The 23744-nt window shown below is 43.9% G+C and overlaps 2 protein-coding genes across 4 annotated transcripts in view; one reads left to right on the top strand and one right to left on the bottom strand.

The window, feature by feature from the left end:
- The window catches only part of gtsf1 (gametocyte specific factor 1), a 20437-nt gene extending 19250 nt beyond the window's left edge, over nucleotides 1-1187 (bottom strand). For both annotated transcript variants that reach the window (XM_045696245.1, XM_045696246.1), the window contains exons 1-2: nucleotides 1082-1187; nucleotides 621-781 (exon numbers count right to left, since the gene is read on the bottom strand). In XM_045696245.1, coding sequence (XP_045552201.1) covers nucleotides 621-717 — 97 coding nt within the window. In that variant the 5' untranslated portion in view covers nucleotides 718-781; nucleotides 1082-1187. The remainder of the gene's footprint in view (nucleotides 1-620; nucleotides 782-1081) is intronic.
- Nucleotides 1188-8752: 7565 nt separating this feature from the next.
- On the top strand, nucleotides 8753-22715 carry LOC106572492 (LETM1 domain-containing protein 1). Of its 2 annotated transcripts, XM_014146726.3 has the most exons (9): nucleotides 8753-8881; nucleotides 15192-15346; nucleotides 15612-15727; nucleotides 15849-15931; nucleotides 16211-16385; nucleotides 16565-16666; nucleotides 17377-17529; nucleotides 21181-21277; nucleotides 21387-22715. In XM_014146726.3, the coding sequence occupies exons 1-9, from the start codon at nucleotides 8769-8771 to the stop codon at nucleotides 21458-21460; spliced, it is 1068 nt and encodes a 355-aa protein (XP_014002201.1). In that variant the 5' UTR covers nucleotides 8753-8768; the 3' UTR covers nucleotides 21461-22715. The 2 variants fall into 2 exon arrangements, with proteins under 2 accessions (XP_014002201.1, XP_045552200.1); XM_045696244.2 differs by lacking the exon at nucleotides 21181-21277.
- Nucleotides 22716-23744: the final 1029 nt, after the last annotated feature.

Below are 23744 nucleotides of genomic sequence, written 5' to 3'. Positions count from 1 at the left end.
CAGGATGTATAAACGTGAAGCATCCAGTTGGCGGTTCCACTCACTGCCAAATATGGTAGTGAGAGGAAGCCCACTGGCAGGCAGTGGATTTTGGCCAACATTCTGCAAATTCTCATCAATTAAACATTTGATCTCAATAAAGTTCTGTTTCAAAAAACTATAATCTGTTATAAACAGAGTGGACTATGTATTATAGACTTTACCCTTTGCAAAATAGTTTTTTACATGTTTTTTTAAAGCAAGCTGTTTAGGAGCACAAACGCAAATTGAGTTATTGTAAACGCGCATTTCACAGTAGGCGTTCGCTAACGGAAATATGTAGATCCATACTAGAACGCGCCAATGGGATATTGCTAGCGAGTGCTTGGCTCTGCCAACCATGACTCATTTGTCCCATTGGAAACAACAACCTGTGGCCTATCTTGGTTAAGTTATAAAAAATCTTTGGTGCAAGTGCAGTATTCAAGCCTCTGTCATAGTCAGTTGATCACATCCGTGCAGGACAATTAGGTCACTGCAGACAGAGAAAAGTGAATCAAAGTATGAGAAGTCCCTAACAGCCAACAATCAAAAATTGTAATTGATTGAAATACAAAAGGCAATGTATATTTGACTCTTACCAGCCTTCTCCCCCTCCTCATCGTTCCAGCGTGGCAATGTCTCTGCTAGAGTAGTCTTCGAAGGACTACAAGTTGATCCAAATCGGATGGTAGACATCTTTCCTCGAAGTGTGGCCTGGTGGTCGCTGAAGCCAGGTTACCGAGCTAATTTACTCAACAAGCTGGTAGCACGTGAAAACTTAAATTATCTTTCAGATAACGTTAGGTAGCTTACAATGTTACCACCATGATCATGCATTCAACCGCTGGCTACAGTTTGAGTTTCCAATTTGCACGTTTTTTTCCCTGATACTAGCTAATAACATGTGGCATGGCCAGCTCACTAGCTAGGAACGTTTAAATAATGATTCTGCATAATAATGATAGCTCTTAAACGTTGCCTTTCTCTTGGCAATAAACAGATTTTTTAAAAGTAAACCAAGCAACGCCTTTAAAAATAACCAGACTTAGCAAATATTCACCTTTTTAGTAAACTGAACTTGGAAGAGCGCGTGTAGATAGCTGTAGTGGACATTGACTTCAACTTTGAAATACTGCAAAACATGGTTTTATCAAGTGGGTGTGTCCTACAATGTCAATCAGCCATGTCATTGGCTGTCAATCACGTTGCCACAACATATGTGACGCTCAGCGAATATACACTGAACAAAAATATAAACGGAACAATTTAAAATATTTTACTTAGTTACAGTTCATATAAGGAAATTAGTAAATTGAAATAAATTCATTAGACTTAATCTATGTATTTCACTGGGAATATGCTAAATATTTTATTTAACCTTTTATTTAACTAGGCAAGTCAGTTAATAAGAACAAATTCTTAAAAGGTAGGGGCTTGGATCAGAAAACCAGTCAGTACTTGGTGTGACCACCATATGCATTTACATTTAAGTCATTTAGCAGACGCTCTTATCCAGAGCGACTTACAAATTGGTGCATTCACCTTATGATATCCAGTGGAACAACCACTTTACAATAGTGCATCTAAATCTTTTAAGGGGGGGGGGGGGGGGGGGGGGTTAGAAGGATTACTTTATCCTATCCTAGGTATTCCTTAAAGAGGTGGGGTTTCAGGTGTCTCCGGAAGGTGGTGATTGACTCCGCTGTCCTGGCGTCGTGAGGGAGCTTGTTCCACCATTGGGGTGCCAGAGCAGCGAACAGTTTTGACTGGGCTGAGTGGGAACTGTGCTTCCTCAGAGGTAGGGGGGCGAGCAGGCCAGAGGTGGATGAACGCAGTGCCCTTGTTTGGGTGTAGGGCCTGATCAGAGCCTGAAGGTATGGAGGTGCCGTTCCCTTCACAGCTCCGTAGGCAATCACCATGGTCTTGTAGCGGATGCGAGCTTCAACTGGAAGCCAGTGGAGAGAGCGGAGGAGCGGGGTAACGTGAGAGAACTTGGGAACTTGGGAATGTCCAACTTGTTGAACACCAGACGGGCTGCGGCGTTCTGGATGAGTTGTAGGGGTTTAATGGCACAGGCAGGGAGCCCAGCCAACAGCGAGTTGCAGTAATCCAGACGGGAGATGACAAGTGCCTGGATTAGGACCTGCACCGCTTCCTGTGTGAGGCAGGGTCGTACTCTGCGAATGTTGTAGAGCATGAACCTACAGGATCGGGTCACCGCCTTGATGTTAGTGGAGAACGACAGGGTGTTGTCCAGGATCACGCCAAGGTTCTTGGCACTCTGGGAGGAGGACACAAGGGAGTTGTCAACCGTGATGGCGAGATCATGGAACGGGCAGTCCTTCCCCGGGAGGAAGAGCAGCTCCGTCTTGCCGAGGTTCAGCTTGAGGTGGTGATCCGTCATCCACACTGATATGTCTGACAGACATGCAGAGATGCGATTCGCCGCCTGGTTATCAGAAGGGGGAAAGGAGAAGATTAATTGTGTGTCGTCTGCATAGCAATGATAGGAGAGACCATGTGAGGATATGACAGAGCCAAGTGACTTGGTGTATAGCGAGAATAGGAGAGGGCCTAGAACAGAGCCCTGGGGGACACCAGTGGTGAGAGCGCATGGTGCGGAGACAGATTCTCGCCACGCCACCTGGTAGGAGCGACCTGTCAGGTAGGACGCAATCCAAGCGTGGGCCGCGCCGGAGATGCCCAACTCAGAGAGGGTGGAGAGGAGGATCTGATGGTTCACAGTATCAAAGGCAGCAGATAGGTCTAGAAGGATGAGAGCAGAGGAGAGAGAGTTAGCTTTAGCAGTGCGGAGAGCCTCCGTGACACAGAGAAGAGCAGTCTCAGTTGAATGCCCAGTCTTGAAACCTGACTGATTAGGATCAAGAAGGTAATTCTGAGAGAGATAGCAGGAGAGCTGGCCAAGGACGGCACGTTCAAGAGTTTTGGAGAGAAAAGAAAGAAGGGATACTGGTCTGTAGTTGTTGACATCGGAGGGATCGAGTGTAGGTTTTTTCAGAAGGGGTGCAACTCTCGCTCTCTTGAAGACGGAAGGGACGTAGCCAGCGGTCAAGGATGAGTTGATGAGCGAGGTGAGGTAGGGGAGAAGGTCTCCGGAAATGGTCTGGAGAAGAGAGGAGGGGATAGGGTCAAGTGGGCAGGTTGTTGGGCGGCCGGCCGTCACAAGACGTGAGATTTCATCTGGAGAGAGAGGGGAGAAAGAGGTCAAAGCACAGGGTAGGGCAGTGTGAGCAGGACCAGCGGTGTCGTTTGACTTAGCAAACGAGGATCGGATATCGTCAACCTTCTTTTCAAAATGGTTGACGAAGTCATCTGCAGAGAGGGAGGAGGAGGGGGGGGGAGGAGGATTCAGGAGGGAGGAGAAGGTAGCAAATAGCTTCCTAGGGTTAGAGGCAGATGCTTGGAATTTAGAGTGGTAGAAAGTGGCTTTAGCAGCAGAGACAGAAGAGGAGAATGTAGAGAGGAGGGAGTGAAAGGATGCCAGGTCCGCAGGGAGGCGAGTTTTCCTCCATTTCCGCTTGGCTGCCCGGAGCCCTGTTCTGTGAGCTCGTAGTAAGTCGTCGAGCCACGGAGCAGGAGGGGAGGACCGAGCCGGCCTGGAGGATAGGGGACAGAGAAAATCAAAGGATGCAGAAAGGGAGGAGAGGAGGGTTGAGGAGGCAGAATCAGGAGATAGGTTGGAGAAGGTTTGAGCAGAGGGAAGAGATGATAGGATGGAAGAGGAGAGAGTAGCGGGAGAGAGAGAGCGAAGGTTGGGACGGCGCAATACCATACGAGTAGGGGCAGAGTGAGAAGTGTTGGATGAGAGCAAGAGGGAAAAGGATACAAGGTAGTGGTCGGAGATTTGGAGGGGAGTTGCAATGAGATTAGTGGAAGAACAGCATCTAGTAAAGATGAGGTCAAGCGTATTGCCTGCCTTGTGAGTAGGGGGGGAAGGTGAGAGGGTGAGGTCAAAAGAGGAGAGGAGTGGAAAGAAGGAGGCAGAGAGGAATGAGTCAAAGGTAGACGTGGGGAGGTTAAAGTCACCCAGAACTGTGAGAGGTGAGCCATCTTCAGGAAAGGAACTTATCAAGGCGTCAAGCTCATTGATGAACTCTCCAAGGGAACCTGGAGGGCGATAAATGATAAGGATGTTAAGCTTGAAAGGGCTGGTAACTGTGACAGCATGGAATTCAAATGAGGAGAATTCAAATGAGAGAGAATGTCCACTTGGGAGAGATGAGGATTCCAGTGCTGGCTCGATGCTCTAGGGGTATGCGAGAACACGTGGGCAGACGAAGAGAGAGCAGTAGGAGTAGCAGTGTTATCTGTGGTAATCCATGTTTCCGTCAGCGCCAGGAAGTCTAGGGACTGGAGGGTAGCATAGGCTGAGATGAACTCAGCCTTGTTGGCTGCAGACCGGCAGTTCCAGAGGCTGCCGGAGACCTGGAACTCCACGTGGGTCGTGCGCGCTGGGACCACCAGGTTAGAGTGGCAGCGGCCACGCGGTGTGAAGCGTTTGTATGGCCTGTGCAGAGGGGAGAGAACAGGGATAGACAGACACATAGTTGACAAGCTACAGAAGTGTTGTTTCTTGTATTATTGTCTCTTGTGTCTTTAGAGAACTGTTTCACTTTGATATCCTTTTTCTTCTGTCCTGATTTTCTCTTTCTTTTCTTCTGTTAACTAGATATTCTTTGTTGTTCTTCGTTAGCTAGCTAGCTTCTTCCAAAAGAGTCCCTAGCAACTGCTTAGCAACTGGTAAACAATTCAGCTAGCTAAGATAACTACAATTTGATGAAAAATAGTTATTTTTCAAAAGCCTATCTTCTTTGTTTGTTGCTTGTTTTTTCTCCTCTTCAGTCTTGCAGTTTTCTTTAGCTTTTTTCCGATGTACTTAACTCTAAAAACCATGTAAATTTCAATATTTGTAGGAGCTCATTTTTCAGCTGCTGCTGCTCAAATTGGAATTCCGGAATTATATGCCTCATGCAGTGCGACACATCTCCTTCACATAGTTGATCAGGCTGTGTTGATTGTGGCCTGTGGAATGTTGTGCCACTCCTCTTCAATGGCTGTGCGAAGTTGTTGAATATTGGTGGGAACTGGAACAGGCGGTACATGTCAAACATGCTCAATGTGTGACATGTCTGGTGAGTATGCAGGCCATGGAAGAACTGGGATATTTTCAGTTTTCAGGAATTCTGTACAGATGCTTGCGACATGGGGCTGTGCATTATCATTATGAAACATGAGGTGATGGCGGCGGATAACTGGCATGACAATGGGCCTCCAGGATCTCGTCATGGTATCTCTGTGCATTCAAATTGCCATCGATAAAATGCAATTGTGTTCGTTGTCTGTAGCTTATGTCTGCCCATACCATAACCCCACCGCCATCATGGGGCACTCTGTTCACAATGTTGACATTAGCAAACCACTCGCCCACATGACCCCATACACGCTGTCTGCTATCTGCCCGGTACAGTTGAAACCAGGATTTATCCGTGAAGAGTACACTTCTCCAACGTGCCAGTGGCCATTGATGGTGAGCATTTGCTCACTGAAGTCAGTCAAATGCCAAACTGCAGTCAGGTCAAGACCCTGGTGAGGACAATGAGCACAAACCACAGTTTCATCAGCTGTCTGGGAGGCTGGTCTCAGACAATCCCGCAGGTGAAAAAGCCGGATGTGGAGGTCCCATTTGTATGTAAAGTGGATTTGGAAAGTATTCAGACCCCTTGACTTTTTCCACATTTTGTTACAGCCTTGTTCTAAAATGGATTAAATAGTTTCCCCCCCTCAGTCTACACACAATACCCCATAATGACAAAGCAAAAACAGGTTGACATTTTTGCAATTAAAAAAAAATTAAAAATCACATTTACCTAAGTATACAGACCCTTTACTCAGTACTTTTTTGAAGCAGTTTTGGCAGCGATTACAGGGTCGAGTCTTCTGGGTATGACGCTACAAAATTGGCACACGTACTTGGAGAGTTTCTCCCATTCTTCTCTCAAGCTCTATCAGGTTGGATGGGGAGCACAGCTATTTTCAGGTCTCTGCAGAGATGTTCAAGTCTGGGCTCTGGCTGGGCCACTCAAGGACATTCAGAGAGACATGTCCCAAAGCCACTCCTGCATTGTCTTGGCTATGTGCTTAGGGTTGTTGTCCTGTTGGAAGGTGAACCTTTGCCGCAGTCTGAGGTCCTTAGCGCTCTGGAGCAGATTTTCATTAAGGATCACCCTGTACTTTGCTCCGTTCATCTTTCCATCGATCCTGACGAGTCTCCCAGTCCCTGCTGCTGAAAAACATCCCCACAGCATGATCCTGCCACCACCATGCTTCACCATGGGGATGTGGCCAGGTTTCCTCCAGACGTGATACTTGGCATCCAAATCATGTCCAATCAATTAAATTTACCACAGGTGGACTCCAATAAAGTTGTAGAAACATCAAGGATGATCAATGGAAACAGGATGCACCTGAGCTTAATTTCGTGTCTCATAGCAAATTGTCTGAATTCTTATTTACATAAGGTATGTTTTATTTTTAATACATTTGCAAAAATGTCAACCTGTTTTTGCTTTGTCATTATGGGGTATTGTGTGTAGATAAAGGATCATTTTTTTATTAATTTTAGAATAAGGCTGGAACGTAACAATGTGGGGTCTGAATATGTTCCGAATGCACTGCATGTAATCCTTTATGACCATATGTACCTCTGTGATTCATTATGATTGATTGTGCACAAAAGTGAATTGAATTGTTTCCACACCCACCATTTTTCATTTGCGGAATGGTCATGTGACGTGAAATGTGTATATTTTGGGAAGTGAGCACTCTGACCTGACGAAGATCTGTTTCGTATCGAAACGTCAATAAAGCGGTGAATTGGGAGCTTTAACAGTGTGCGCCCTACTTGTTCTTTATAAGTTCAGCACCTATGTTTTTAAGGATGTGCGTATGACCAAACCTTTCTTTGTGTGACAAGACTGCACATTTTAGTGGCCTTTTATTGTCCCCAGCACAAGGTGAACCTGTGTAATGACCATGCTATTTAATCAGCTTTTTGATATGCCACACCTGGATTATCTTGGCAAAGGATCAATGCTGACTAAAAATTATGTAAACAAATGAGAAATAAGCTTTTTAGTGTGTGGAACATTTCTGGGATCTTTTATTTCAGCTCATGAAACATGGGACCAATACTTTACATGTTGCGTTTTATATTTTGGTTAAGTATATGCACTACATGACTAAAAGTATGGGGACACCTGCTCGTCAAACATCTCATTCCAAAATCATTATCCCACCTTTGCTGCTATAACCGTCTCCACTCTTCTGGGAAGGCTTTCCACTAGATGTTGGAACATTGCTGCGACGACTTGCTTCCATTCAGCCACAAGAGCATTAGTGAGGTCAGGCACTGATGTTGTATGATTAGGCCTTGATCGCAGTTGGCGTTCCAATTCATCCCAAAGGTGTTTGATGGGATCTTGACAAACCATTTCTGTATGGACCTCGCTCTGTGCACAAGGGCATTGTCATGCTGAAACAGGAAAGGACATTCCCAAAACTGTGGCCACAAAGTTAGAAGCACAGAATCGTCTAGAATGTCATTGTATGCTGTAGCGTTAAGATTTCCTTTCACTGGAACTAAGGGGCCTAGCCCAAACCATGAAAAACAGCCCCAGACCATTATTCCTCCTACACCAAACTTTACAGTTGGCACTATGCATTGGGGCAGGGAGCGTTCTCCTGGACTCCACCAAACCCAGATTCGTCCATCGGACTGCCAGATAGTGAATCGTGATTCATCACTCCAGAAAACCTGTTTGTGCGGCTGCTCAGCCATGGAAAGTAATTTCATGAAGCTCCCGACAAACAGTTATTTTGCTGACGTTGCCTCCAGAGGCAGTTTGGAGTGTTGCAACCGAGGACAGACGATTTTTACGCGCTTCAGCACCCGGCGGTCCCGTTCTGTGAGCTTGTGTGGCCTACCACGTCGCAGCCGAGCCGTTGTTGCTCCTAAATGTTTCCACTTCACAATAACAGCACTTACAGTTGACCGGGTGGATAGCTCTAGCAGGGTAGAAATTTGACGAACTGACTTGTTGGAAAGGTTGCATCATGACTGTGCTACGTTAAGTCACTGAGCTCTTCAGTAAGGCCATTCTACTGTAAATGTTTGTCTATGGAGATTGCATGGTTGTGTGCTCAATTTTATACATGTGTCAGCAATGGGTGTGGCTGAAATAGCCAAATCCAATAACTTGAAGGGGTGTCCACATACATTATATGTAAAAAAAGTATCTGGCTCTGGTGATGCTTGATCAATAAAATGGCATTCAATGTAAAACTTTTCATTTGACAAATTGTGCCCTGAATATGTTTGACAAAGTACTCCTTTGCAGAGCCAATAGCACACATCTATGATGATAAAGATCGATTAGTTGAAACAAGAAAATGATCTCAGAACAGATTTTCTGAGAAACGTTGTCCATAACGGTACATGCATCTGTGTATCACAATATGCAAAATGTAAAGCATCCACATAACAGCGGGGATCTAATACTTAAGGTCTGCCTTTTCCTCTCTGTTCATCATCAATTATCTCAACACTGTGATAAAGAAAGTAGCAACAAATTGCAGTCAGCTGAACAAGTAACATTGTAGTAGGTACATTACGGTAATCATACAGCCAATTGCTGAAGAGCGCAACGGGTAGTTTGCCCTTCCTAAAAATGGCGATGTTCTGTGTTGGGGTGTGCGGTGGGTTGGCTGTGGCATTTTACGGAATCCGACCTAATGGGTTTACAGTAATATGCTCCTCTTTCAAGGCCACCTCTCGAGCAAGGTATTGACAACTCATTCAAAACTTTATATGAATGTATCTTAATGTTGTGTAGTCATTGTCGAGCCACTGTTTTGTGGCACTTTAACAGTCCTATCTCGGCAAATCTTTGGCAACGCCCAACCAAAGAGACTGACAACAACATAGGGCAAGTAAGCACTAGCCTGGTTCCAGATCTGTCCAAGTGCTGTCACAGCTGACTTGCCATTTCTTGATGTTTGGCATGACAACCATCATGGGAGCAGTGCGACACAAACAGTTGTTTGACCAAACTAGTATTATAGGCTACTTTTCTGTCTTGAGTTGTCATACAGACAACACTACTTTATAATGGACTTGAATGTGTGGTTAAATCGTGTCCCATACACTATAAATACTCTATGATGATTGTATTTTTATTTTTTATTTCACCTTTTATTTAACCAGGTAGGCTAGTTGAGAAAAAGTTCTCATTTACAACTGAGACCTGGCCAAGGTAAAGCAAAGAAGTGCGACACAAACAACAACACAGAGTTACACATGGAATAAACAAACATACAGTCAATAATACAATAGAGAAAGTCTATATACAGTGTGCAAATGAGGTAGGATGAGGCAATAAATAGGCCATAGTGGCAATTATTACAGTATGGCAAATTAAACACTGGGGTGATAGATGTGCAGAAGATGAGTGTGCAAGTAGCGGTACTGGGGTGCAAAGGAGCAAAATAAATAACAATATGGTGACGAGGTAGTTGGATGGGCTATTTACAGATGGGCTATGTACAGGTGCAGTGATCTGTGAGCTGCTCTGACAGCTGGTGCTTAAAGCTAGTGAGGGATATATCAGTCTCCAGCTTCAGTGATTTTTGCAGTTCGTTCTAGTCATTGGCAGCAGAGAACTGGAAGGAAAGGCGGCCGAAGGAGGAATTGGCTTTGGGGGTGACCAGTGAAATATACCTGCTGGACCGCGACCAGTGAGCTGAGATAAGGCGTGGCTTTACCTAGCAGCGACTTATAGATGACCTGGAGCCAGTGGGTTAACGAGGGCCAGCCAAAGAGAGCATACAGGTCGCAGTGGTGGGTAGTATATGGGGCTTTGGTGACAAAACGGATGGCACTGTGATAGACTGCATCCAATTTGCTGAGTAGAGTGTTGGAGGCTATTTTGTAAATGACATTGCCGAAGTCGAGGATCGGTAGGATAGTCAGTTTTACTAGGGTATGTTTGGCAGCATGAGTGAAGGATGCTTTGTTGCGAAATAGGAAGCCGATTCTAGATTTAATTTTGGATTGGATATGCTTAATGTGAGTCTGGAAGGAGAGTTTACAGTCTAACCAGACACCTAGGTATTTGTAGTTGTCCACATATTCTAAGTCAGAACCGTCCAGAGTAGTGATGCTGGACGGGTGGGTAGGTGTGGGCAGCGATCGGTTGAAGAGCATGCATTTAGTTTTACTTGCATTTAAGAGCAGTTGGAGGCCACGGAAGGAGAGTTGTATGGCATTGAAGCTTGTCTGGGGGTTAGTTAACACAGTGTCCAAAGAAGGGCCAGAAGTATACAGAATGGTGTCGTCTGCGTAGAGGTGGATCAGAGAATCCCCAGCAGCAAGAGCGACATCAGTGATGTATACAGAGAAAAGAGTCGGCCTGAGAATTGAACCCTGTGGCACCCCCATAGACTGCCAGAGATCTGGACAACAGGCCCTCCGATTTGACACACTGAACTCTGTCAGAGAAGTAGTTGGTGAACCAGGCGAGGCAGTCATTTGAGAAACCAAGGCTGTTGAGTCTGCCGATAAGAATGTGGTGATTGACAGAGTCGAAAGCCTTTGCCAAGTCGAATTTAGCTGCACGGTATTGTCTCTTATCGATAGAGGTTATGATGTCGTTTAGGACCTTGAGCGTGGCTGAGGTGCACCCATGACCAGCTCGGAAACCAGATTGCATAGCGGAGAAGGTACGGTGGGATTCGAAATGGTCGGTGATCTGTTTGTTAACTTGGGTAGGATAGATATAGGTCTGTAGCAGTTTGGGTCAAGAGTAGTTTGGGTCAAGAGTGTCTCCCCCTTTGAAGAGGGGGATGATCGCGGCAGCTTTCCAATCTTTGGCGATCTCAGACAATACGAGAGGTTGAACACGCTAGTAATAGGGGTTGCAACAATTTTGGCTGATAATTTTAGGAAGAGAGGGTCCAGATTGTCTAGCCCGGCTGATTTGTAGGGGTCCAGATTTTGCAGCTCTTTCAGAACATCAGCTATCTGGATTTGGGTGAAGGAGAAATGGGGGAGGCTTGGGCAAGTTGCAGTGAGGGGTACAGGGCTGTCGACCGGGGTAGGGGTTGCCAAGTGGAAAGCATGGCCAGCTGTAGAAAAATTATTGTTGAAATTCTCAATTATTGCGGATTTATCGGTGGTGACAGTGTTTCCCAGCCTCAGTGCAGTGGGCAGCTGGAAGGAGGTGCTCTTATTCTCCATGGACTTTACAGCGTCCCAGAACCTTGAGTTAGTGCTACAGGATGCACATTTCTGTTTGAAAAAGCTAGCCTTTGGTTTCCTAACTGCCTGTGTATATTGGTTCCTAACTTCCCTGAAAAGTTGCATATCGTGGGGGCTATTCGATGCTAATGCAGTACGCCAGAGGATGTTTTTGTGCTGGTCAAGGTCTGGAGTGAACCAAGGGCTATATCTGTTCCTGGTTCTACATTTTTTGGGGCATGCTTATTTAAGATGGTGAGGAAAGCACTTTTAAAGAATAACCAGTCATCCTCTACTGACGGAATGAGGTCTATCATTCCAGGATACCCGGGCCAGGTCGATTAGAAAGGCCCGCTCGCTGAAGTGTTTTAGGGAGCGTTTGACAGTGATGAGGGGTGGTTGTTTGACCGCAGACCCATTACATTATGCAGGCAATGAGGCAGTGATCGCTGAGATCCTGGTTGAAGACAGCAGAGGTGTATTTGGAGGGCAGGTTGGTTAGGATGATATCTATGAGGGTGCCCATGTTTACGGATTTGGGGTTGTACCTGGTGGGTTCATTGATCATTTGTGTGAGATTGAGAGCATTAAGCTTAGATTGTAGGATGGCCGGGGTGTTAAGCATGTCCCAGGTTAGGTCACCTAACAGCACGAGCTCTGAAGATAGATGGGGGGCAATCAATTTGCATATGGTGTCCAGGGCACAGCTGGGGGCAGAAGGTGGTCTATAGCAAGCGGCAACGGTGAGACTTGTTTCTGGAGAGGTGGATTTTTTAAAGTAGAAGTTCAAATTGATGGGCACAGACCTGGATAGTAAGAGAACTCTGCAGGCTATCCCATATGTTATGTTTGTATGTGGACACCCCTTCAAATTAGTGGATTCGGCTATTTCAACCATACCCGTTGCTAACAGGTGTATAACATCGAGCACACAGCCATGCAATCTCAATAGACAAACATTGGCAGTAGAATGGCCTTACAAAAGAGTCTAGAGACTTTCAACGTGGCACCGGAAAAGGATGCCACCTTTCCAACAAGTCAGTTCGTCAAATGTCTGCCCTGTTAGAGTTGCTCCTGTCAACTGTGCAAGTGCTGTTATTGTGAAGCGTGAACGTCTAGGAGCAACAACGGCTCAGCCGCAAAATGATAGGCCACACAAGCTCACAGAATGGACCGCTAAGTGCTCGTAAAAAATAATCTGTTCTCGGTTGCAACACTCACTACAGAGTTCCAAACTGCCTCTGGAAGCAACGTCAGCACAATAACTATTTGTCAGGAGCTTCATGAAATGGGTTTCCATGGCCGAGCGTCCACACACAAGCCTAAGATCACAGTGCGCAATGCCAAGTATCGGCTGGCTGGAGTGGTGTAAAGCTCGCTGCCATTGGACTCTGGAGCAGTGGAAATGGGTTATCTGGAGTGATGAATCACGCTTCATCAAATCACATTTTATTGGTCACATACACATATTTAGCAGATGTTATTGCAGGTGTAGTAAAATGCTTTTGTTCCTAGCTCTAACCGTGCAGTAATATCTAACACTTCACAACAATACATACAAATGTAAAGTAAAATAATGGAATTAAGAAATCTATAAATATTAGGACAGCAATGTTGGAGTGGCATTGACTAAAATACAGTAGAATATAATACAGTATATACATATGAAATAAGTAAAGCAGTATGTAAACATTGTTAAAGTGACTATATGGTAGTTGACAGACGAATCTGGGTTTGGAGGATGCCAGGAGAACGCTAACTACCCCTATGCGTTGGGTCTGTTTTTCATGGTTCGGCCTAGGCCCCTTAGTTCCAATGAAGGGAAATTTTAACGCTGCAGCATACAATAACATTCTAGACCAGCCTTTATTAAAGTATCGGTCGCGACGTGTCAGAATACATTTATAATTATTTAATTAATTACGGGAATTGATTTGGCAGCTGCGCGAGTGGGAGATGCCCTTGTGCTTCGAGGTTTACCGGATCCATTTTCTGCAGTTTTCTTGAAGATCACTCCGCGACACACTCGATGCAGCGCTGTCGTTCAGCTGCAGATGATGCGATTTCAGACACTGACTTGTCATTCCCACTCTTCATCACTCATCAAATGGACTTATGCTAGCCACGAATTCTGACTGAGCTCAATTGTAATGAAACGCACCGATGAGTTTCTCTGTTCCATACAAACTTTGAGAAATAACGAGGAGCGCACACAATGTGGGTGGGGTTAGTGCTTAGTAATGAGTATCTCAAAACAAACAAATTAATAAAAACGACACGTCCTGACCTAATATCCACAGAATGATGCTAAACCCAGGGAGTACTTTCAGAACATGGCAGAATGCTTCAGTTAACAGTGGAAAACTAAGTCAGCTAGCAAGGCATTGTAATTTTATAACAGGTGATGATAAGCAGAAATAAGGAGGTACTAACGCTCATAGTAGTAGATGTACGTTTCTCTTTCAAACAATCCCCAGGCCTTGTACACAGCTGATAGCTAACATTAGCCAAAGCAACCTAGCTAGCTACTGATGCAATCCCCAGTAACAGTACAGATGAAAAATGATCAGACCTGCTGTACATCTTACTGTAGAAATTGTTGAACTAGTCTAGGTTGGAATTGTTGATGTTTAAAATACAAGTAATACTTTTTATTCGGAACTGGAATAAACTGATTGAAGCAAGATGCTTTTTGAGATGAACACAGTTCTGGGTTGCTCATCTGCAGCAGGAAGTGGTCTCCTGCCTGACTGAGAAAACAGTAGATGTTCAGATCCAGTTTGGCACCACATACCTATGCAAGTCAGGGTTCTCAAGTACTGAAACAGTGTCAATGCTGAGCATCACCTCAGTGTTACACTGTCAAAAACTGATCCCAGAATAGACATGCTTGTTGGAAACTTCAACCAGCCACACACCTCTCATTAGGACTGTGTGTTCTGGTCTACATCTGTGTGATGTGATCAATCAGTTTATTCCAGTTAAGAATAAAATATGTATTGTATTTTTACAGCAACATTTCCAGCAGACTTTCTTTCAACAATAATTTCTACAGTACTGTACTGTTAGTACAACCCTATCATAAAGCCTGTGTGTGTGTTCTGTTATTTATGTGTGATGTGATCAATCAGTTTATTCCAGTTCAGAATGGAAATTGCTTGTATTTTAACAGCAACAGTTCCAACCAAGACAGGTATGTAACTGTTTTTAAAATGGGGAAATTAAACATGAATAGATATTTCATTATTTGTTTTTCTCTAAATTGCATTTGTTTTCGGCGTAAGGGCAATGAACTGTACTGATATTTACGTATAGTTGCATATTTTCCTAAGCTTGGGTGCCAGGAAAACACAACATTTCTAATTTGGGTCCCAGGCCGAAAAGGTTTAAGAAACCCTGTTCTAGACTATTATGTGCATCCAACTTTGTGGCAACAGTTTGGGGAATGCCCTTTCCTGTTTCAGCATGACAATGCCCCTGTGCACAAAGCGAGGTCCAAACAGAAATGGTTTGACGAGATTGGTGTGGAATAACTTGACTGGCCTGCCTGTACAGAGCCTTGACCTCACCCCATCAAACACCTTTGGGATGAATTGGAACGCCGATTGCGAGCCAGGCCTAATTGCCCGACCTCACTAATGCTCTTGTGGCTGAATGGAAGCAAGTCCGCACAGCAATGTTCCAACATCTAGTGGAAAGCCTTCACAGAATAGAGGAGGCTGTTGTAGCAGCAAAGGAGGGACCAACTCCATATGAATGCCCATCATTTTGGAATGAGATGTTCGACAAGCAGGTGTCTACATACTTTTGGTTATGTAATGTACTTTCATTACCATTTTTTTGTTATGTCTTTTAGACTGCGGCTGTATAGACACTGCTCATCCTCCAAATCCAGGCTAGGGATTGGCCAGCAAGTTGTGTCCAGGCTTCAAAGGGCCAATGCCAAATATGAGCACTTCCTCCAAAGACGTTTTCCTTGCTTTTATGTTCTCTATAGCACTTTTACGAAAGGTAAAAACTCAGCTCGCCACAGCACCATGTTAAACTCTCATAAGTGGGTACATAAATTGTTTTGATTCGTCATCAAGCCTTTGATGTTTGGCATCTCTATTTATACAGATCTACCATACTGTAGCAAAATTTGGATTCAGTCAACCAATAAGATTTCACGTTTGAAGGCAAAAGAAACACAAAGATGTAGCCTTGTTAATTTGGCTTCTGACAGCTTCTGTGCTGCCATTGCAATGAAGCCATCTTTTATATTACCATTCTTCAGGATTTCAGCTCTTTTTCCAAGATGCCAAAGAGGTGAAGATGATAAAAACAAGGATGCTCACAAACAGTGTCAAAGTCCAGGACTTAACCTATCGTGATATGGAGAAACTCAGGCAGGTCGGTGGAGGCTAGGGCATACACTTGAATAACAAGTCTTGATAATCTGCCTAGTAGTAGTATTGTCTGAAAAGTTCTCCTTAGCATGTAAACGGTAACCTTTTCTATGTTTGTTTCTCAGTTTCGCAGAGACATGATTAAAGCCATTCCGCTGCTGTTAATTGCTATTCCTCCATTTGCCAACTACCTGGTGTTTGTACTAATGTGAGTTCACTTAAGTCATCTCAACATCCTCCTCCTTTGACTCGTATTCAGTTAGCAAATATCTTAATGATCAATTAAATGGGAGTTAAAAGGTCAATAAATATTTGTGCATTTATGCCTTCAAGGATAATACATTGTGCCCCCCTACAATGTATTGAAACCCTCTTTGTCCATGTGTCATGTCTCCCCTCCATATCCCTGCCTTACATATTCCTCCTGCAATCCTCTGCCCCTCTTCCATCTTTCTCCTCTCTGCTTCCCTCTCCTTTTTACAACCAGGTACCTTTTCCCCCGCCAGCTCCTGATCCGCCACTTCTGGACCCCCCAGCAGCAGACAGAGTTCCAGGGAATGAACCATTCCCACAGGGCCCAACACCACTGGGCAGTGCTGAAGGGGCTTGAGAGTGCAGGTTCACATGTCAAAGACAGCCGCCTACTAGACCTCTGCAACAAGGTGGGTGAAGGATACAGAACAATTAAACCACTCCCTTGCATATGTTACTCCCATGTTCCAATGTGTTCACTGTCCAACATTTTGTTGGGCAAATATGGATATGTTTTTCCATAGGTAACTGTAATGCAGCTAATAAAGGCCTCTAGACACCGATGTCTGACCGGTCCTTGTGTTTTTAGGTGCAAAGTGGGATACACCCTAACATATCTGACATCCAGGCAATTCGAGACTTGTTTTCTGGATCTCCCCTGGGTATCAAGAGAATGAATGCAGATCAGATGGTCAGTGCTTCCTTGAAGTCTTTTTATTCAGAAATTCCCTGAAAAATGAGTCCATGGGTTTACGGTATGATATCAGACCTACTGGATTTGCCTCGTCAGAAAAACACAACATACAGTGAGCTCAAAGTATTGGGACAGTGACACTTTTGTTGGGGCTCTATACTCTGGATTTGAAATAATACAAGGACTGAGGTTAAAGTGTAGACTGTCAGCTTTAATTTGAAGGCATTTTCATCCATACCGGGTGAATCGTTTTAGAAATTACAACCCTTTTTGAACATACTAAGTCCCCCCATTGTTGGAGACCAAAAGTATTGGGACAAATTCACTTCTGTGTATTAAGTAGTGAAACATAGTATTTGGTCCCATATTCATAGCACACAAGGACTACATCATGGTAAGTAATTTTAAAGTCACTAAATAAGAATAGAATGTTTAAACACTTCTACATTTAACTTTTTACTACAAGTGAATTTGTCTCAATACTTTTGGTACCATAAAATGGGGGGGACTATGTACAAAAAGTGCTGGAATTTCTAAACAATTCACTCATATGGATGAAAATACCCTCCAGTTACAGCTAACAGTCTGCACTTTAATCTGTCATTGTATCATTTCAAATCCAAAGTGCTGGAGTACAGAGTCAAAACAACAAATAATGTATCACTGTCCCAATACTTTGGGCTAACTGTCAGCCTCTTTGTCTCCAGAGGCAACTCTGTCCCCTGTTCTTCCTGACTCCCCGTCTCCCAACTCCCATGATTGCCACTCGACTGAACAGCCACGGCATAGAGCTGCTACAGCTGGACCGTGCTCTCAGCAGACATGGCCTGCACCAGTTGGATGACTCAGAGCTGAGACAGGTCAGTGCACATCACTGGACCTCATTCTTAAGATCTACATGTAATCTGATTCATACAGTGCATTCGGATAGTATTGAGACCCCTTCCCTTTTTCCAAATTTTGTTACGTTACAGTCTTATTCTAAAATTGATTACATGGATTTTTCATAAAATCTACACTATACACCATGACAAAGCAAAAACAGGTTTGTATACATTTGTAAATAATAAAACACCTTAAGTATTCAGACCCAGACTCGAAGTTGATCAGGTACATCCTGTTTCCATTGATCATCCTTGATGTTTCTACAACTTGGAGTCTACATCAGGTAAATTCAATTGATTGGACATTATGTGGAAAGGCACACCCCTGTCTATATAAAAATGTCCCACAGTTGACAGAACAAAAACCAAGCAATGAAGTTGAAGGAATTGGGGGAAGGGAACCAAAAAATGTCTGCAGCGAAGGTCCAAGAACACAGTGACCACCATCATTCTTAAATGGAAGAAGTTTGGAACAACCAAGACTCTTCCTAGAGCTGGCCGCCCGGCCAAGCTGAGCAATCGGGGGAGAAGGGCCTTGGTCAGGGAGGTGAACAAGAACCTGATGGCCACTGACAGAGCTCCAGACTTTCTCTGTGGAGATGGGAGAACCTTCCAGAAGGGCAACCATCTCTGCAGAACTTCACCAAATCAGGCCTTTATGGTAGTGGCCAGACGGAAGCCACTCCTGAGTAAGGCACATGGCAGCTCACTTGGAGTTATCCAAAAGGCACCTAAAGGACTCTCAGACCATAAGAAACAAGATTCTCTGGTCTGATGAAACCAAGATTGAACTCTTTGGCCTGAATGCCAAGCGTCACATCTGGAGGAAACCTGGCACCATCCCTACGGTAAAGTATTGTGGTGGCAGCATCATGCTGTGGGGATGTTTTTCAGCGGCATGGACTAAGACTAGTCAGGATCCAGGGAAAGATGAATGGAGCAAAGTACAGAGTGATCCTTCATGAAAACCTGCTCCAGAGCACTCAGGACCTCAGACTGGGGCAAAGGTTCACCTTCCAACATGTCAACGACCCCAAGCACACAACCAAGACAACGCAGGAGTGGTTTCGGGACAAGTCTCTGAATGTCCTTGAGTGGCCCAGCCAGAGCCTGGACTTGAACCCAATCGAACATCTCTGGAGGGACCCGAAAATAGCTGTGCAGCAATGCTCCCCGTCCAATCTGACAGAGCTTGAGGATCTGTAGAAAAGAATGGGAGAAACTCCCCAAATACAGGTGGCCCAAAGTTGTAGCGTCATACGAGGCTGTAATCGCTGCCAATGGTGCTTCAACAAAGTAAAGGGTCTGAATACTTATGTAAATGTGATATTTCAGCTCTTTTTTATAAATTTGCACAAATGAAAAAAGTCATTATGGGGTATTGTGTGTAGATTGAAAGGGGAAAAACATGTAATCCATTTTAGAATATGGCTAACGTAATAAAATGTGGAAAAAGTCAAGGGTGGCGGTCACAATTGTCGCCGGTGAGGTTCAAGTCAGTCTCACAGTAATTGACCGTTAATTAACAAACACATTTAGCATGTCCTGGCTTCCACACAAAGCCTACAAGCCACTGATGCAGACCTTTGGAACATCTATAATTTAAAAAGTCTAAAATCCATGTATTATAGGCTACACCTTCACAATAAATCTGTCATTTATTTTACAGGTCTAAAGAAGCATGATATGAAGAAAATGTAATCTATTTCAGAATAGCATACTCTGAGTTGTCCTTATGTTTGGTCCTGATCTGGCTATGCCAAATGGCTGTGGGCTACACTAATTCATGTGGCTATTCTGTTGAATGGTGTAGTGGAAATTTCAATTAACAAAAACAGGTATTGCGAGATGCTTAATTAAGAGTTAATGTAACTTTAGTTCTACAAACATTGGGCTATAGGTTTTGATTTTTAATATATTGCAAGGCTGCATGATGCGACTAATGATTTGAAAAAAGTCACTTGAACTGCATGAGCTCTGCTTTGTTTTTTGAGCAGGCCGTACACACGTCATAAGTCTGTCACAATTTGACAAGCACTTGATAATGCCTTGAATGATGGCGGCATCCCCTTTGTGTGGCCGTAATGCACCCCCAAAAAAATCCATGCCTTTTGCAGCCAGTGGCCGTTGTGCCTTGGCCCAGAGTGCTGCGTTTTGCCCTTATCCCTTAGTGGTGCGCGCCTCGAAGCACCGCTCACTCACATGGCTCTCCATCACGTGATCGGGTCTCTCTCAAAGGCTACAGGTGAAGACAGACAGATCGGGGACGCCACTGCACGCATCCTTATCCAATTCCAAGGAGCATAGTGAAGATATGTCCACATTTACTTTGTCAGCAAGCAAGATAAGTAGGCCTAACGAACAGCAAAAGCACTAGCCAATGTGAATCTACTATCCCCCATAGTACAAAAGTCTATCTATTCATTTCTGTGCAAGATGTATTCCAAACCGTCTGGGAAGGTTGTGGGATGCGATCGATCCCAAATTAATACAACCACTAGCATCAAACTTTTTATGCAATGTGGCTGACGCAACAGATCAGAACGTTTATAAACTTAGGCTATTTCATCACATTAGCACAGCAATGCGCACATGGCACTATGCTATAAGCGTGAATGTTCCATTGGAAATCACCATTATCAAGTGACCACAAATGCAATTATGCATGTAATGCTGTTATTATAGAAAATAATCTTACCCAAACTTGAAACTCACGCACTGTTTATGTATGGCAGTCCGGCTCTATGTCCCTTGTAAAGCAGCTTAAATGTGCCTAATTTTAAAGTCATTTGGCCACTTTAGTTTTGATAACCTTATCAAGACATATAGGCTAGGTTACATGAAGTGTGTGACAAAAAAAATGTAAGTTGCAAAAAGGCATTGTTTCTTATGCTGGGAGTCATTCACAAGTGATAGGCTAATATTGTCGCCCATCAGACTGTTCTTGATTTAATCTCGTCTTTACATATACTAAATAAATGTGATTGTTTTGATTTTAGAATAGTCCATTATCATGTACCTGTCTCGAAACAGGGGCATGGGAAAAAAAATACATGTGGTCTATGCACTTAGAGCGAATGGAGGACGCTTTTCCCCGTGGTTTAATTTCATGCCAGCCAGGTAGGTAGGCTATACTCCTGTTGTAAAGATAAGCAATGTGCTTAATATTAGAGAAGTTGAGAAATAAATATAGTATGTGTAGCCTATAAAAAGCTGATGGGATCCTCTTTTTAGTAGAGGCCATCACTGTGTTTTCTCAGCAATTGCATAGCCTATAGAAATGTGGCGCAACATGAGCTCTAAGTGTTTTAGATTTTCGAATACATTTGCATTGATGTCAGAGTGATTTACAGGGACAATAGAGTGCTGAGTCCCAGGCAGTTAGCAAGTTTGGTAGACTACTAATGACCATCAGCAGCATCAGAGCTTGGAGAAGCCTAATTATCGTGACTAAACAGTCACTGGTAATACACTGAATGTACGGTCACTGGTAATACGGTCAACACAACAGCCCTAGTCAAAGGGTCTGAATACTTTCAGAATGCACTCCGTCATCAAATACTAGTAATTTGCCACTAGTTACATTGATGTATCATATTGATGATAACTCGACCCTGGTCTTGTCAGGCCTGCTATGTCAGGGGGCTTGACTCTGGCAGTCTCAACATCGACCAGTGCCTGGAATGGCTTTCACAGTGGCTCCAGTTCTCCTCTCGCCTGAAAGGTATCTATTCTCTCTCTGTGTGTCTCTCTCCCGACAGTGTTTTTCTGTGGGGGGAGACTGATGTAAATATGGCTTATTGTCCTCATGCCTCTCTCTCTCTATGTCCCAGAGTCAGAGGTCTCTCTGCTTGTGCATAGCATGGTCTTGCTCTCTACCAACTACCCAAAGCCCTACCAACATTGACAGGAAGGAACAAGGAGTGATCTGCCACTTCCATTAATTCAGCCATCTCTCACCATGCTGGGCAGGGCAACTTTCCCATAAGCCGTCAACATCTGCAGTCTACCAACGCAATGGAATAAACACCAAGCCTTACAACTCATCTCACTTTTTGGGCAAAGTGATTACGTGATACATTGCATTTCTGTGGTGATTGTGACAGAAATGTGATAACGTTGATAATTTCAGGCTCCAAAGCAAATGTCACATGCACGCTAATGCCCAACTTCGTTTGAGAACTATCAGTAGAGTTAAATGTGATGGAAACCCATTTAACTTCTTTCATTAGTCCATACAGTTCCAAAATGTTTTTCATGTCAGCAGTCAAGTTAAGATATTGGACATTCAAGAAGCGAAGCAAAGTGCATCTTGAAAGTCCAATCTCTTTAATTTGACTGCTGACATGAAAAACATTAACTGTATCAACAGTGGACTAATGAAGAAAACAAAAGTTTGAGTGGAGTAATCGTACAGTAAAAGTAATCTGATTACAATTGGACAGGTAACTAGTAACTAACAGATTATTTAGAAAGTAACCCACCCAACCCTGTACAGGGGGTGGTAACACTTTGTTCAGTAATAAGGAAGCTTTTGACATTGGGGAAAAGCAAAGAGCAACTTCTGAGAGTAGAGTAGTAAGTGCAACATTTATAGAATGTTGCTTTACATTAGCACCTAATATAGCATGCCAATGCTGTAGTAAGGTGATACTGGCGAATAATCACTGCAATTCAACAGGCCATTAGACGTATTTGAAAATGTTTCAGCTATGATGGCACTTGTTCAAGCATTGTTTAGTTGATAGGAAATGCATTTCATGGTGGAAAGATTTAGTTAACTTTATTCACCAACCGGTGACGATAAACTGCACAGCTACAGTAAATAGCCTCTCAATCAATGTGCCTTGGTGGTGGACGGGTGCCATACATTTTAAAATGTATGGGATTGCCAGTCAGTCGTTTTAAGATTCTCAGATAAATATGCAAACCTTGTATTTTTTACAAAATGCATTTTATCTACTTGTTCAACTCCTTTGGGGCTTTGGAATCCATTATCTGGTGTATTAAGGCCATGTTTCTGAAATAAAATGTACCACCTAAAGTACTTGTCAATGTAGAGAAATGCTCTTATTTACAGTAAGAACAAGTTGACCTGCACATTGCATGTTTACAAGCATTGTCATCAATTATTTAAATAAACCTACAGCCTTGTCCTTGAATGCAAATTTACTGAACATACTTAAAATATCAATGCAACAATTTCACTGAGTAACAGTTCATATAAGGAAGTCAGTCGCTAATCTATGGATTTCACATGATTGGGAATACAGACATGCATCGGTTGGTCACATACCTTAGAGGTAGGGGCGTGGATCAGAAATCAATTAGTGTCTGGTGTGACCACCATTTGCCTCATGCAGCACGACACATCTCCTTTGCATAGAGTTGATCTGGCTGTTGATTGTGACCTGTGCAATGTTGTCCCACTCCTCTTCAATGGCTGTGTGAAGTTTCTGGATATTGGCCGGAACTGGAACACGCTGTCATACACGTTGATCCAGAACATCTCAAACCAGCTCAATGTGTGACATGTCTGGTGAGTATAAAGGCCATGGAAGAACTGGGACATGTTCAGCTTCCAGGAATTGTGTACAGATCCTTGCGACATGGGTCTGTGCATTATCATGCTGAAACATGGTGATGGTGGCAGATGAACGGCACGACAATGGCCCTGAGGATCTCATCACGGTGTTTCTGTGCATTTAAATTGCCATGGATAAAATGCAATTGTGTTAGTTATCTGTAGCTTATGCCTGCCCATACCACCATGGGGCACTGTTCACAACGTTGATATCAGCAAACCGGTCACCCACACAACGCCATACACATTGTCTGCAATTTGCCCGGTACAGTTGAAACCTGGAATCATCTGAAGATCACACACTTCTCCAGCGTGTCAGTGGCCATCGAAGGTGAGCATTTGCCCACTGAAGTCAATTACGACCCCGAACTGCAGTTGGGTCAAGACCCTGTTGAGGATGAGGAGCTTCCTGAGACAGTTTGACAGCTTGTGCAGAAATTCTTGGGCTGTGCAAACCTACAGTTTTATCAGCTGTCCGGGTGGCTGGTCTCAGACGATCCCGCAGGTGAAGCCCAATGTGGAGGTCCTGGGCTGGCATGGTTACACATGTGGTTGTGAAGTTGGTTGGACGTACTGCCAGTCTCTAAAATGACATTGAGGCAGCTTA

The sequence above is a fragment of the Salmo salar genome, chromosome 15 (genome assembly GCF_965601325.2).
Source record: "Salmo salar chromosome 15, fSalSal1, whole genome shotgun sequence".
Classification (NCBI taxonomy): domain Eukaryota; kingdom Metazoa; phylum Chordata; class Actinopteri; order Salmoniformes; family Salmonidae; genus Salmo; species Salmo salar.
Note: the sequence above shows the minus strand (reverse complement) of the source record. Positions and strands in the feature narration are given on the sequence as shown.